This window comes from Nelumbo lutea, chromosome 8 (assembly GCF_056320005.1).
Source record: "Nelumbo lutea isolate HS-2025 chromosome 8, American lotus-T2T, whole genome shotgun sequence".
NCBI classification, from domain to species: Eukaryota; Viridiplantae; Streptophyta; class Magnoliopsida; order Proteales; family Nelumbonaceae; genus Nelumbo; species Nelumbo lutea.
This window is the reverse complement of record NC_142691.1, coordinates 10,675,828-10,688,242: the sequence shown is the minus strand read 5'-3', so window position 1 is coordinate 10,688,242 and position 12,415 is coordinate 10,675,828. Positions and strand designations below refer to the sequence as shown.

The 12,415-nt window shown below is 37.0% G+C and overlaps 2 protein-coding genes across 2 annotated transcripts; both read left to right on the top strand.

Annotated features, from left to right (window-relative positions):
- Positions 1–382: 382 nt before the first annotated feature.
- Positions 383–6,487, top strand: LOC148842673 (putative chlorophyll(ide) b reductase NYC1, chloroplastic). Its single transcript, XM_088958587.1, has 10 exons — positions 383–854; positions 1,151–1,229; positions 1,312–1,447; positions 1,886–1,960; positions 2,088–2,283; positions 2,562–2,630; positions 3,756–3,895; positions 4,073–4,195; positions 4,611–4,803; positions 5,843–6,487. Exons 1-10 carry the CDS (start codon positions 465–467, stop codon positions 6,026–6,028), a joined length of 1,587 nt encoding a protein of 528 aa, XP_088814713.1. The 5' UTR covers positions 383–464; the 3' UTR covers positions 6,029–6,487.
- A 2,282-nt stretch (positions 6,488–8,769) lies between these two features.
- On the top strand, positions 8,770–12,086 carry LOC148842672 (disease resistance protein RPM1-like). Its single transcript, XM_088957897.1, has 2 exons — positions 8,770–11,378; positions 11,421–12,086. Exons 1-2 carry the CDS (start codon positions 9,216–9,218, stop codon positions 11,952–11,954), a joined length of 2,697 nt encoding a protein of 898 aa, XP_088814023.1. The 5' UTR covers positions 8,770–9,215; the 3' UTR covers positions 11,955–12,086.
- Positions 12,087–12,415: the final 329 nt, after the last annotated feature.

Below are 12,415 nucleotides of genomic sequence, written 5' to 3'. Positions count from 1 at the left end.
TTGCTTTAACGTGTGGTCATCACGGTTCCCTCAGCGCCACATATCCTTTATTTCTTCCTTTTACGGGAACCAAGAGCGCGAAATTCGTCCAATCGACCCAACTCTTATATTTCAGTCCGTTGGATTAGAATGTAAATATCTTTGCATCCTCTAATCCGACGCTTCCAAAAGAAAGCTTCGCACGACGTGGCCAACCGATGGAATCCACTTATACACCATTATGATTGGTCGAGTACTACGAATAGACCAAAATATTTTTGCCAGTAATCATATGACACGTCATTTTGGCCTGTAGGCCTTTGTGTACGGATTTTACGTGGCGCATGACGATTGGCATAGTATTACGAGTAGAACCGTTGAAGGTTCGACCTCTGCGCGCTGTTTTGTCATCTCTCGCATGTGTATAATTTCAAGAAAAAAGAGTTGAGCCGCTACGACTCCCTCGTTAATCGCCGTCGGCCACCATGGCCACTGTCGCTAAGCTTCACGTCTCTCCGCCGAGCCTCAGAGATCACCAAAGAACCGACCATAGGCCAAGATTCCAACCTTTTTTCCACCGGAGTCCGGCAACATTAGATGCAATTCCGGTTCCAGGGCAACCGAACCTCCACCGTAGAATATCTCTGCAGCCATGTAGGTCGTTTAGATCCGAGAATGGAAGAGAATCTGTAGAGAAGGAAACCGGCAAGGCGAGGAAAGATAAAAATTCGAAGCAAACTCGGTTGCAGCCAAAGAAGAGAACTGGAGCTTTGTACTCTTTGAAATCTATTATTCTGAAGCTTTCTGGTTCTCGTCCACCATTACAAGGAGAGTGTCGTGACGCAGTGGCAAAGGCAGAGGAATTTTTTTTCTCGGTTAGTAGTGTTTTCTCCCACTCAACAAAATCCCTATTGTTCCTTGACAAAGTTAGTGCTTAATAAATTAAAATACCACCTTTCTGGAGAAATTAAGTAAGTTTTACTAGGATGGAACCTCTGGAGAAGATCGTTTAAAGATTCCACCTTTTGGTGCTCATATGAACTATAAAAGCTTCAACTCAAACTTGACTTTTTTTTTTTTTCTTGTAAAATCATAAATTTGATTTTGAGCCCGCAAATTTGAAGATTTTGCTTATATTTCCTTTTTGTTTCCCCTTATTTTAACTGGACAGGTTGCTACCCAAGTTGGTAGGTATCTTGTAACCATGACGAGTACCGGAGTAATACTTGCGATTGGGTTTCATTTGTCAGGTTCGAAATCACATCTTTCTTCAAGAAACCCTTCAATTCTTTTCTCTCATGTCATTCTTACGGTGCTGCGTATTTAATGAAGGTGGGGATAATCAGATGAACACTTTGATTTGGTATAGCTGGCTTGGGGGAATCGTCATCGGGACAATGGTAGGCGCTAACATGGTTTTAGAAGAACACTGTAGAGCTGGTCCCCGGAACGTTGTCATAACTGGAAGGTACTAAATAGTCGAGTTTGAAATTGATTTTCTTAATTATATTATCTTCTCTTTTAATTTATTCTTCTTCTTTCAGCATTTTCTTTCACTGCAACTTTTAAATCCATCTATGCTTTTTTCTTCATAAAAAATTGATATTATCAATATGAAGACATGGATTTTGTTGAAGCATTTCTGAATTGTGATATCGCTTTGTGCTAGTTGGTTCCTTCCGGGTTTGTTCTTTTTCATTGCAGTTTATTGGATTATGAAACTATAACCATGAAATTTTATACTTGAATTTGAGAAAATTCTGAGCTTTTCTTAGTCAATAAGTGCAATATGTACAGAAATTACTCCAGATGGCTGCGAACAAAAAGAAGATATTAGCAAATTAAAATTGAGATTATCCAAAAAAATGTACACTAACATTGATTCTGCTTCTGTTTTTCGCTACAGTACAAGGGGTCTGGGCAAAGCACTTGCTCGGGAATTCCTTCTTTCAGGAGATCGTGTTGTTGTTGCTTCCCGCAGGTGGTGTTTCGAACCTTGATTCTGATATCACATGGCTGTCTATTTTTTATTTCTCATATTAAATGTTCATCATCTGGAATGTTCTCTCTGATGTCTTTAAGTTCCTTATTGGATGTTATGAGGGCAGCCCTGAGTCAGTACACAAGACTGTAGCAGAGCTTGAAGAGAGCCTAAAGGAAGGAATTCTCAAAGGAAGTCGCACATACAGAGAAAATATGGCATATGCAAAGGTGGTTGGTATTGACTGTGATGTCTGCAATCCTGATGATGTAAGAAGGTTGTCAAACTTTGCTGTCAATGAGCTTGGCTCCATAGATATTTGGGTGAGTAATGCACTTTTTTTTGTCTTTCAATTTATTGGCATCATTTATATCTTAGAGATAAAAATTATATACTCACATCAACCACATTCTGTTTAGTGAATATATAATCAGACTCTCCCACACACTAGATCCTTGCCTATCTATCCCAGTGAAATTGTGAAAGTTGAAACAACAGAGAACACAGAGGTCCCTTTTATCTAACATTATCTTCCATTTGTACGTTTGTACCTTTATTTCATCTTGTCCTGACCCTTACATTTCTGGACACTGATGGACAGATTAATAATGCTGGCACAAATAAAGGTTTCAGACCCTTGTTGCAGTTCACAGATGAAGATGTTGAACAGGTTTGCTTTTTTCTCATTAAATATACATTCTTATTTTGGTTTTTTTTGGGACATGGCATTTGATAGGTTTGCCTATCAAAAAAAGTTTTATTTTTTAGGGATTTAAGCAAACATTAGTTCCTTGTTGAGAGGATTGGAAGCTGTTACATTGCAGCAATTTTATGCATTGAAACTATGGTGAATTGGGGGTTGCTAACCTGAAGCTCAAGCAAGGAAAATTACTGATTGATGTTTGAAAAGTATGATAACTCCTGACTACTTCAGGAAGGATTCCATGGTGCTTGATAGCTATGGTGCCAAGATATGGATACTGACATGGACATGGATATCAGTATGGGTATCCTATTTAATATGTTTATATCATGGTTTACTATATAATTTTCTATGCTAAATGTCAATTCTCAATACTTATATTTTGCAAAGTTAAATGAAATTTATAACATATACATATATTTTATAGTATGATTTTTAAATTATATTTTTACATGTTATAGAAGTCTTAATGCTATAAAATATACTCTAGAAGTGTGCATGCAATGTACATTGTCGTATTTGATATGTATCATGTTTGGCACCATTATGCTTGGCATGTACAAGTATCTAGGTATCATTGCTTGAGAGCAGCTGGTGGCAATGTCTTACTGTGTTTATTGTTTTTGCCTGTAAAATCATGATATACATGACTCTGCCCCAGAAAGTTGTAATAGATCAGTTCAAGGTATTTGGATTTTGTTCCGATTATATAAGAATCCAATTTGAAACCAGTTTTTTGGTCTATGTTGAGCTCAGGCTGGATGTTGATATTGTTTATTCTTAATAGTATCTGTTATATGGATTCTGAATCTCAAAGAGTTTAGTTAAGATACAACATCCTAACAATCTTTTATAATTACTGTATTAGATTTTGGTTTGCTAACAGATCATCTGATCTGTAAAGAGTATTACTGCTCTGTCAAGCAAAAAAGTTTACTGTTATTTGTTGTTAGACATAGTTATGCTTTGAAAAAATTCCTTGTATGGGAATTCTTTCAAGCCACTGCCCATGTTATTTGCTTATTGTCACAATACTACACTTTGATATCTTTACCTGATATTTTTTACTAAAATGTGTTTGTCTATGAATAGATTGTCTCGACAAACTTGACTGGATCTTTAATCTGCACACGAGAAGCGATGCATGTGATGAGATCGCAGGAGAATGGAGGCCACATTTTTAATATGGATGGCGCAGGCTCAGGGGGATCTAGCACTCCTTTGACAGCTGTGTAAGTAACAGCTATGTCCTTATTTATTTCAGAGTTTCATTTTCTTATTCCTTTGCATAGATGCTGAAATTCTATCTGGAATTTTGTCTGTCCTTATTAAGATATGGGGTTTCCTTATTTTCAATGGAAATATCTATAAATGATGCTGACATTATTATTATCTTCACTGACTTTTAGCTATGGTGCAACAAAGTGTGGCCTGAGACAGTTTCAAGCATCACTCTTAAAAGAGTGCAAGCGGTCTAAAGTGGGAGTACATACAGCATCCCCGGGCATGGTCCTCACAGATTTGCTTCTGAGGTATTTTAATACTTAAGTTATTTCCTGCTGCTAATGTTATTGCAGCCTTTGCTGTTAAATCAATATCTGGAATTCTAAGATTGCAAGGATGCAACTTCTTAATCTACATTAAGGGTTAAGAATTCAAAATTTAGATCCCATTTTGAAGAGCGGTCTGAGTTCCAGTTGGCCTAAAACTCCATGTAATGACGTGAGTTGTCAACTTTTCGTGAAATTTATAATTAATCTCATGATTTGCTCTAATATCTTAATTTTTGAGTGGTTGAATGTTCAGGAAGTTTTTTAACTTCTTCATTGTTGATCTATAAGAATTGTCATGTATATATTTTGGATGTTTCCTTTTCATCAAAACATTCTCAATACCACTTAAAACTAAGATCTGACAGTGAACATGGAATTGGTGGTTTGCTTGTAGTGGTTCAACTCTTAAAAATAAGCAGATGTTCAACATCATCTGTGAGCTTCCTGAAACAGTGGCCAGAACTTTAGTTCCTCGGATGAGGGTTGTGAAGGGTACTGGAAAAGCTATCAATTACTTAACCCCACCAAGGATCTTGATTGCTTTGGTAACTGCATGGTTGCGCCGAGGTCGATGGTTTGATGATCAGGTAATCTCATTCTATTTTTCCATGTAAATGTTATTAGCCTACCATTTTCCTTTTCCCCCTCGAAAGTCTAAAATCTGTTGATTATACGGGCTGCTTTGACATAGTCTTGCAGACAAAATATATTTTTTGTGATACCATAATGCTTTCAATACATAGAATCCTTGAAATTGAAGTGTCAGGTTTGGATGGAGCAACATCAAGAATTGCTACATGTATAAGCCAGAGAGTTCTAAGCAAGAGAGACCCTGTTCAGACAACTAAGGGGGTTTTGATGTGACAATTTCTTTTGTTTTAAAAAAACAAAAGAAAAATGCTCATTCGCAGCTACTTGTTGCCAAGTGACTAAGTTTTTACTAGCTGATAAGAAAAAGTCTTTTGCTTGTTGGCTTATTGCACTGGAGGATATAAGGCACCTATAGGCAGCTTATTAGTTATTACCACCGAAAATTGTTTTCTTAGTACATTTCAGGATGGTGAATAGATTCCAAAAAATCCAGTGATTAATTCATTTTATAACAAACATGCTGCATTTATAGTTGATCCAATTAGTAATTTTGAGGTCATTTGTTAAAACTGTAGTTCTTTTCCTTCTCTCACAATTTAGGTTTCTTCCTTTTGGATTTAGGCACATGCTTTTCCTTCCATGTTTAATCAAATACTTGGGGGGAAGTGTCTGAATTAAATGACATTGCTTTGTCTTTTAGTGGATAAAATAACTAAAAAGCATAAAATATTTGAGGGTATACTAATCGACTCAATTTCAGCTTCAGGCTTTCAGCCATGAAGGAGCTCACAAACTCACTAAAAGACAAAGCAATAAGTCATTCAGTTCAGCCACTTTATCTGTTATCATACAGCTCCTTAGTTCATCTTAACAAAACCTTATTCCAACTCTTCAAATACTTGTAAATTCTTTTTCCAAGTCAATGTACAACTCAAAACTGTATGATCACCATTGAACTCAAAGTGTTCATTTTCAGTTTTTTTTTTTCGTTTTTGTTAATGAAAAAGAGAGGTCTTACTTCAGCATATTTTCTAGGGGAGAGCATTGTATGCAGCTGAGGCGGACCGAATTCGTAATTGGGCTGAAAGCCGTGCTCAGTTCTCTTTCACAGATGCAATGGAGATGTACACAGATAATACTTGGTTCTCTGTCTTTTCACTTTCAGTTGTTTGTGCATTCATTATTCTTTCAAGTTCAGGTAGCACACTTCCTGGCACCTGAGATTTCATCATCAATTGCAATTGGAAAGACCAGAGTAGTCCCCTCTCATAGCAAGGGAAGCCAACCATTTAACTTCTTATATGCATGCTCAGAAAAGGGTAGAAGGCAAAATACCACCAATATATGGATTTTCTCCCATCATCCTTTTTAAAATTCTCAATAGCCATATATTGGATCCCCAATACTTTTACCCCAAAAGAGGAAAAAGAATCTTGAAATCTTGCTGTCTTCTGGTTACAAAGCCATCTGTTTAGTGTTGCTATGTACTCCATTTAGGCCAGTTCCTTGGTCCCTGTAATGAGCAGCAAGCACAACACATGTTTCATTGACTGAGCACTCTCCATTGAGGTGCATGTTGGATGTAACCCCATTTGTTGTAACTATACTTCTATGAGCTTTTTTTTTTTTTTTTACAATTATCCTTGAATAATTTCAGGATCAAATCCTCTTTTAGTTTTAGTTATCTGGCTTAGAAGATAGAACGTGATGGGTTATGCATCAGCAATTCAGCATTATTTACTTAAGACAGTTGAAGAACTGGCAGCATTCAAATGATTCAACTTACATGGGTTTTCTGTGCTTGAAAGTTTTACTCAATGGACCATCTTAAACACAGATAATGCATCCGATATACATACTAACATTGCAGTGGAGAAATTAAATCTTCGAATCATTCTAAGGGCATTTATATACTGGTGGTATCAGAATCAAGGTTCAAAATACCGATACGCCCCTACTGGCGTATTGGGCGTTTCGATACTTGTTTTTTTACTTTTATTTTATTTTATTTTTTTATTTTTTCAAAACTGGTTCAGGGGAGCCGGTCTAGGATCCCTCCATCCCCTGAACTGGTCAGACCCCTGATAAACCCACTGTAGGGGCGTATAGGAAGGGTCCCGGAATTATATGTATCAGCCGATACGTTACGATACTTTGAACCTTGATCAGAATTATTTACTTTCACAATTGAACTGCAGTATTGAAATGATTCAACTTACGTGGGTTTCCATGCCTGAAAATTTCATTCAATGCACTATCTTAGAACACCTCTATAATGCAACAGATATACAAACCTACATTCTTTACAGTGGAGAAAATAATAAAAGCTTAGAATAATTGGAACTTCGCAAAGACTAAGATCACAGTTAACACAACCGATATACAAACCTACATGACTGAAGTGGATGAAAAAAAACTAATCATCCCAAGGGCATTTATATTGATTTATGGGCTGGATTCCCTAATGATTATATCTCTTGTGCAGATAAATTGCTTAGACTCTCCAAGTTCCCCCATTTATTTCTTACCCATTAATAAAAATAAGAATGGCTCAATGTTATCGTCAAAGACCCTGATTTCATTCTTCCATTTATACCCCTGTCATTAAAATATATTTCCATCTTATTACGTTTTCAGAAATTTATTAATGTAATTTTATTAGTGTAATAATAATTATTAAGTTACATTAATTATTATAGTAAAATTTGTTATTTTCAAAGTACTGTAATTATAGTAATTTTGAAATAACTGTAATTCCAATAATAATTATTAGTGTAGTTAAATTAATTATTTTTTTTCAAAATAATTATTATTGGAATTTTGGTGTAGTAATTAAATAGAGTAATCATTACAATAAATGTTTTACTATAGTTACAATTTCTTAAAATTAATTTCATTACACTAACAATTAAATTGTGTTATTTTCCAGAAAAAATACTAGAAATCAATGAGTATACAAAATTTTCAACCAATAATTTCTTTATAAATGTCATTTAAAATTAATTAAAAATTATAAAATAGAAAAATAAATTCAACAACTATAGCTCCTGGAAAGAGTTGGTGGAGTTTGCAAATTGGCAAACAAAATATCATAATTTTGGAGAAAAAAATTAAAATATATATTAATGTAATTTTGGAAAATTTCTTTAAAATGTAGTAAATAATTATTGAAAATTATTGGAATATTTTGGAAATTTGGGATTTTTATTACATTTGATAGATTTTGGAAAATTATTTAAAGATTGTGTGATTTTCATTTTAAATTATTAAAGATAAATTAGTATTAGTAAAGGAAAACATTAATTTGAAACAATAATTACACAAATTATTTCTATTATTAATTTAAATTAGTATAATATTGGAAAATTTTAGAAAAGGAAATTATTAATTAACTTATATTGAAAGAGAAAAGATAAATGAGTGTAATTTTTTAAATAATATATTTAAAAAAGAAAACAAATTATTTAATATATTTAAAAAAATCAATAATTTAATATATATACTTTTAAAAATTTACCCGAAGCTGACATTCAATATATCCTTTTGATCAATTTTACCAGTAAATTAGACATTGGGTTTTCTCGTGCATCGCACGGATTTCCTACTAGTTCTATTAAAAATTAAAACGAGAATGCATGCACCAGCTTATGTGTTTTTTAAGAGGAGTGTAGGTTCCAAGCATATATCTTATAATGTGAAGCCAACAAAAATTACATGAAAAGTGCCAGAGAAACAGAGTCAGGTCAGGAACCGTAAAAAACACGCAAGGGAATATAAAGAAATGGATGAAGAAAATGCATTTCTCGTTGTTAGCATTTTCTTGCTTTTGTTTTGTCTATAATTTCCCACTCCACCCACCCCATTTCCATTGGAATGCATTTCTCACTGGAATTTAGCATTAACTTGGCTCTGTCTCTGCCATTTCCGATTTTATTCCTATTCTCTACGTTTTTCATATATTTTCTGTCAATGGTCATATGGTCCAACAGTTTCTCCTGAAAAATCAATAAAATTGTCAGTTCTACTCAGAATATAAACAAACAAAATTAATGTTAGTTTATTCCGATCAAAGTCAATCTTGACCATAAAACATCGTCTACTACTTGGGCATGCCAAGAAACCATTTCATATCATAGATGAAGAAAAACGTAGAGGGAAATGTTTCTTGGTACACCGTAGACAGCTCATTCTCATTACATTATTAATACGCCTGCATTGTATCTTGCACCGGCGGAAGCAGTTTTCTTTCCTTGGACATTACCCCATAAATGATCAGCGGCAGACATCTTCTTCCAAAGTAACCATGACTTGACATCTTCATTCGTTTGAACTATAAAAGAGATGATGTAGTGTAAAAGGGAATGGAAAGGTAAGCATAGAGGTGAACCAAGAGCAAAGCAGAGTTTCTATGAGTGGTCATATGGCTGAAGTTTTGGTGACATCTCTTCTTGCTAAATTGGGAGAGTTGGCCTGGTTTGAAGCTCATTTGCAGCTTGGTATTGGGGATGATATCAAGTTTATTAGGGATGAGCTTTCAACCATGAAGGCCTTTCTGAAAGATGCAGAGAAGAGGGGCCCAAGAGGTGAGGTTGCAAACAAGTGGGTGGCGCAAATCAGAGATGAGTTCTTCAAGCTTGAGGATGTTCTTGAGGAATTCCTCCTTCAAATGAAGCTTCTCAAGTCAGAAAACTCATGCGTACCTCGCTTGTTTCAAAAGATGCTTGTCTGTCATCAGTTTCGTTCTGAGATGGAAAATATCAGAAAAGAGATAGAAGACATATCAAAGAGAAGGGAACAATACAACCTCCAAGAAGAAGGAACTAGTTCAGATCATGGAGAAGAAAGAAGGGAAGATCGCAGCGCTGCCTCGCCTTTCGTCGAGGAAAAAGATATCCTAGGGATTGACAGAAACGTGAAGCAACTGGAGGAATGGCTACTACAGGAAGAAGAGGTGAATCAACGCAAGGTGATCTCAGTGGTAGGGATGGGTGGTCTAGGGAAGACCACTCTGGTAAAGAGAGTCTACAAGAAGGTGGAAGCCTGCTTTGACTGCTTTGCTTGGCTCAATGTCTCTCAGACCTATGAAATGAAAGACATCTTGATACGCATGCTAGAAGAATTCTACAGTTCTAGAAAGGAGCCAACTCCAAATGCCGTGGAGACAATGAACGAAGACAAACTCAGAGAGAAGATCCACAAGTACTTGCAGGAAAAGAGGTATGTCCTTGTTCTTGATGACATTTGGGATATTCATGTTTGGGAAGGACTGAAACATGCTTTGCCTGTAGCTGGGTTTGGTAAGATAGTATTCACTACTCGTGTAGAAAATGTAACTTTTCCACTTGATGAGAATTGCCATGTCCACAAACTTGGTGTCCTACCTCATGAAATAGCCTGGAAGCTCTTCTGCAGAAAAACTTTTCACACCATCACACCCCAGGGAAAATGTCCACAGTACTTGCACAGATTTGCTGATGCCATGTTAAGAAAATGCAATGGCTTGCCTCTAGCAGTAGTAGCCCTGGGGAGTCTCATGTCCAAGAAGGGTATGTCTCTGATAGAATGGAGGAATGTCCTCGAGAATCTTGATTGGGAGCCGAATCACAACCAAGATCTCGAGCAGCTGAATCGGGTCTTCCTGACAAGCTACAACCATCTGCCTCCACAGCTTAAGTACTGTTTCTTGTACTGTGCTTTGTTCCCTGAGAACACTGAAATTGAGCGGGAGAAGCTGATTCGTTTGTGGGTGGCCGAAGGTCTCATCGAGGAACACCCACGAAAGACACCAGAAGAGGTTGCAAATGATTATTTCATACAATTAATTGATCGAAGTATGCTTCAAGCCATTGTTTCAGATTTTGATGGTGGCTGCTTGAAAGCTTGTAAGATGCATGGTCTGATGCGCGATGTTGCCATTCACATGTTTGAGAAGGAAGCGTTTGGCATGGTCGTAACTCAGCAAAACAATGAGACTGAGAGAGGATGCCGTCGTGTGGCGATTCATGACACTCCGGCCATTGAGTTTGCTTCGACTATGAGCAAGTGGAATATCCGTTCCTTACTTGTCTTTGGCAAAGGTGAGTCTGCATTGTCTTCTGTAAATCGAATTATATGGAGAGGAGCCAAATTGTTGAGGGTGCTCGATTTGGAAGGCGTCAAGATTGCTAGCTTGCCAGAAGATGTGGGTGATTTTATTCATCTACGTTATCTGGATCTGAAGAGAACACACATCAAAGAGCTCCCAGCTTCCCTTCAGAAGCTGCGTGTTCTTGAGACCTTAGATGTTAGATATACAAACCTGAGAGGCTTGCCTAGGGGAATCATCTGGCTGCAACAACTAAGGCATCTTCTGTTCTATTCTCGCAGGCATTCTTTGCCAATACCATTAGGTGCAAGAAGTCTGAAACGTCTTCAAACTCTGCATGGCATGAGAACTGATAAGAACACTGTAAGAGAACTTGAACACTTAACCCAGCTCAGGACATTATTCATTGGGGAAGTGGGCAGTGGAGAACACAGTGGAGAATTGTTTCAGGCAATCAAGAAGATGAAGCATCTCTGTTGTTTAACTTTAACTTCCTCTCGGGACATATAGCTTGAATTGGAATCACTATCACCTCACCCGATCTACCTTGAAGAATTAACACTGGAGGGGAGAATAGAACAGTCTTCAATGTGGTTTGCCTCTCTCAACTGTCTACGCTTGCTCCACTTATCACATAGCAAGTTAAAAGAGGACCCACTTAGCACCCTTTGTCAATTGCCCAATTTGGATACACTCTTCCTACTTGATGCCTATGCAGGGAAAAGAATGGGTTGCAGCGGCACCGGATGCTTTCGGAGGCTAAGAAAGATGGTGATCGTCCGCCTGAAGGAACTGGAAGAATGGAGCCCCATTGAGCAAGGAACCATGCAATATCTTCGGTCTATTGTCATCGCGACTTGTCCGAAACTAGCAAAGCTTCCGAGAGGCTTCCAATATCTTTCTGCTCTCGAAAAGTTGGAGCTTGGGAAGATGCCGAAGGAATTTGTAGATAGGCTACGGAGTGACAGAGCTGGAGAAGATCGATGGATGGTTCAACACATTCCTAATATTAAGCTTGTGCATGTAGTAAATGAAGAACTGGTTTCTGAAGTTTTATCTTGAAGATCATGGAGACCATGCAGTATAATGACGCTAACTGTAACGAGCTGATCAGCCTGTCTTTCAAGGTTGCAGACTTGTAGTTGAATATAATAAATGTATGAGTTCATATATATAAAACAATTGAATTAATGAAGTATACGTTACCTTCTTTTGCATATGGGTTCTGATCGTTGCCCTCTGGAGTAAAAGAAGATAAAAAAACTTTACAACTCATTCACCAATCGACATGGCGGTCTCCACTCTCTGCATGCATGTGTGAGTCGATGTTGTATATATATACACTTTAGTGATGCAGATAAGGTCCAATCTTTCTGCATGGATTCAGACACCATTAACATATATTCATAGACGTAAGGCCACACAAGTCGTCGAACATTGGTGGGCCATTCCGCAAGAAACCTTCTGTAAGCTTTTTCGGGTTTTACATATGGAGGAGCAAACCTCTGCTTCTGTACCACCAA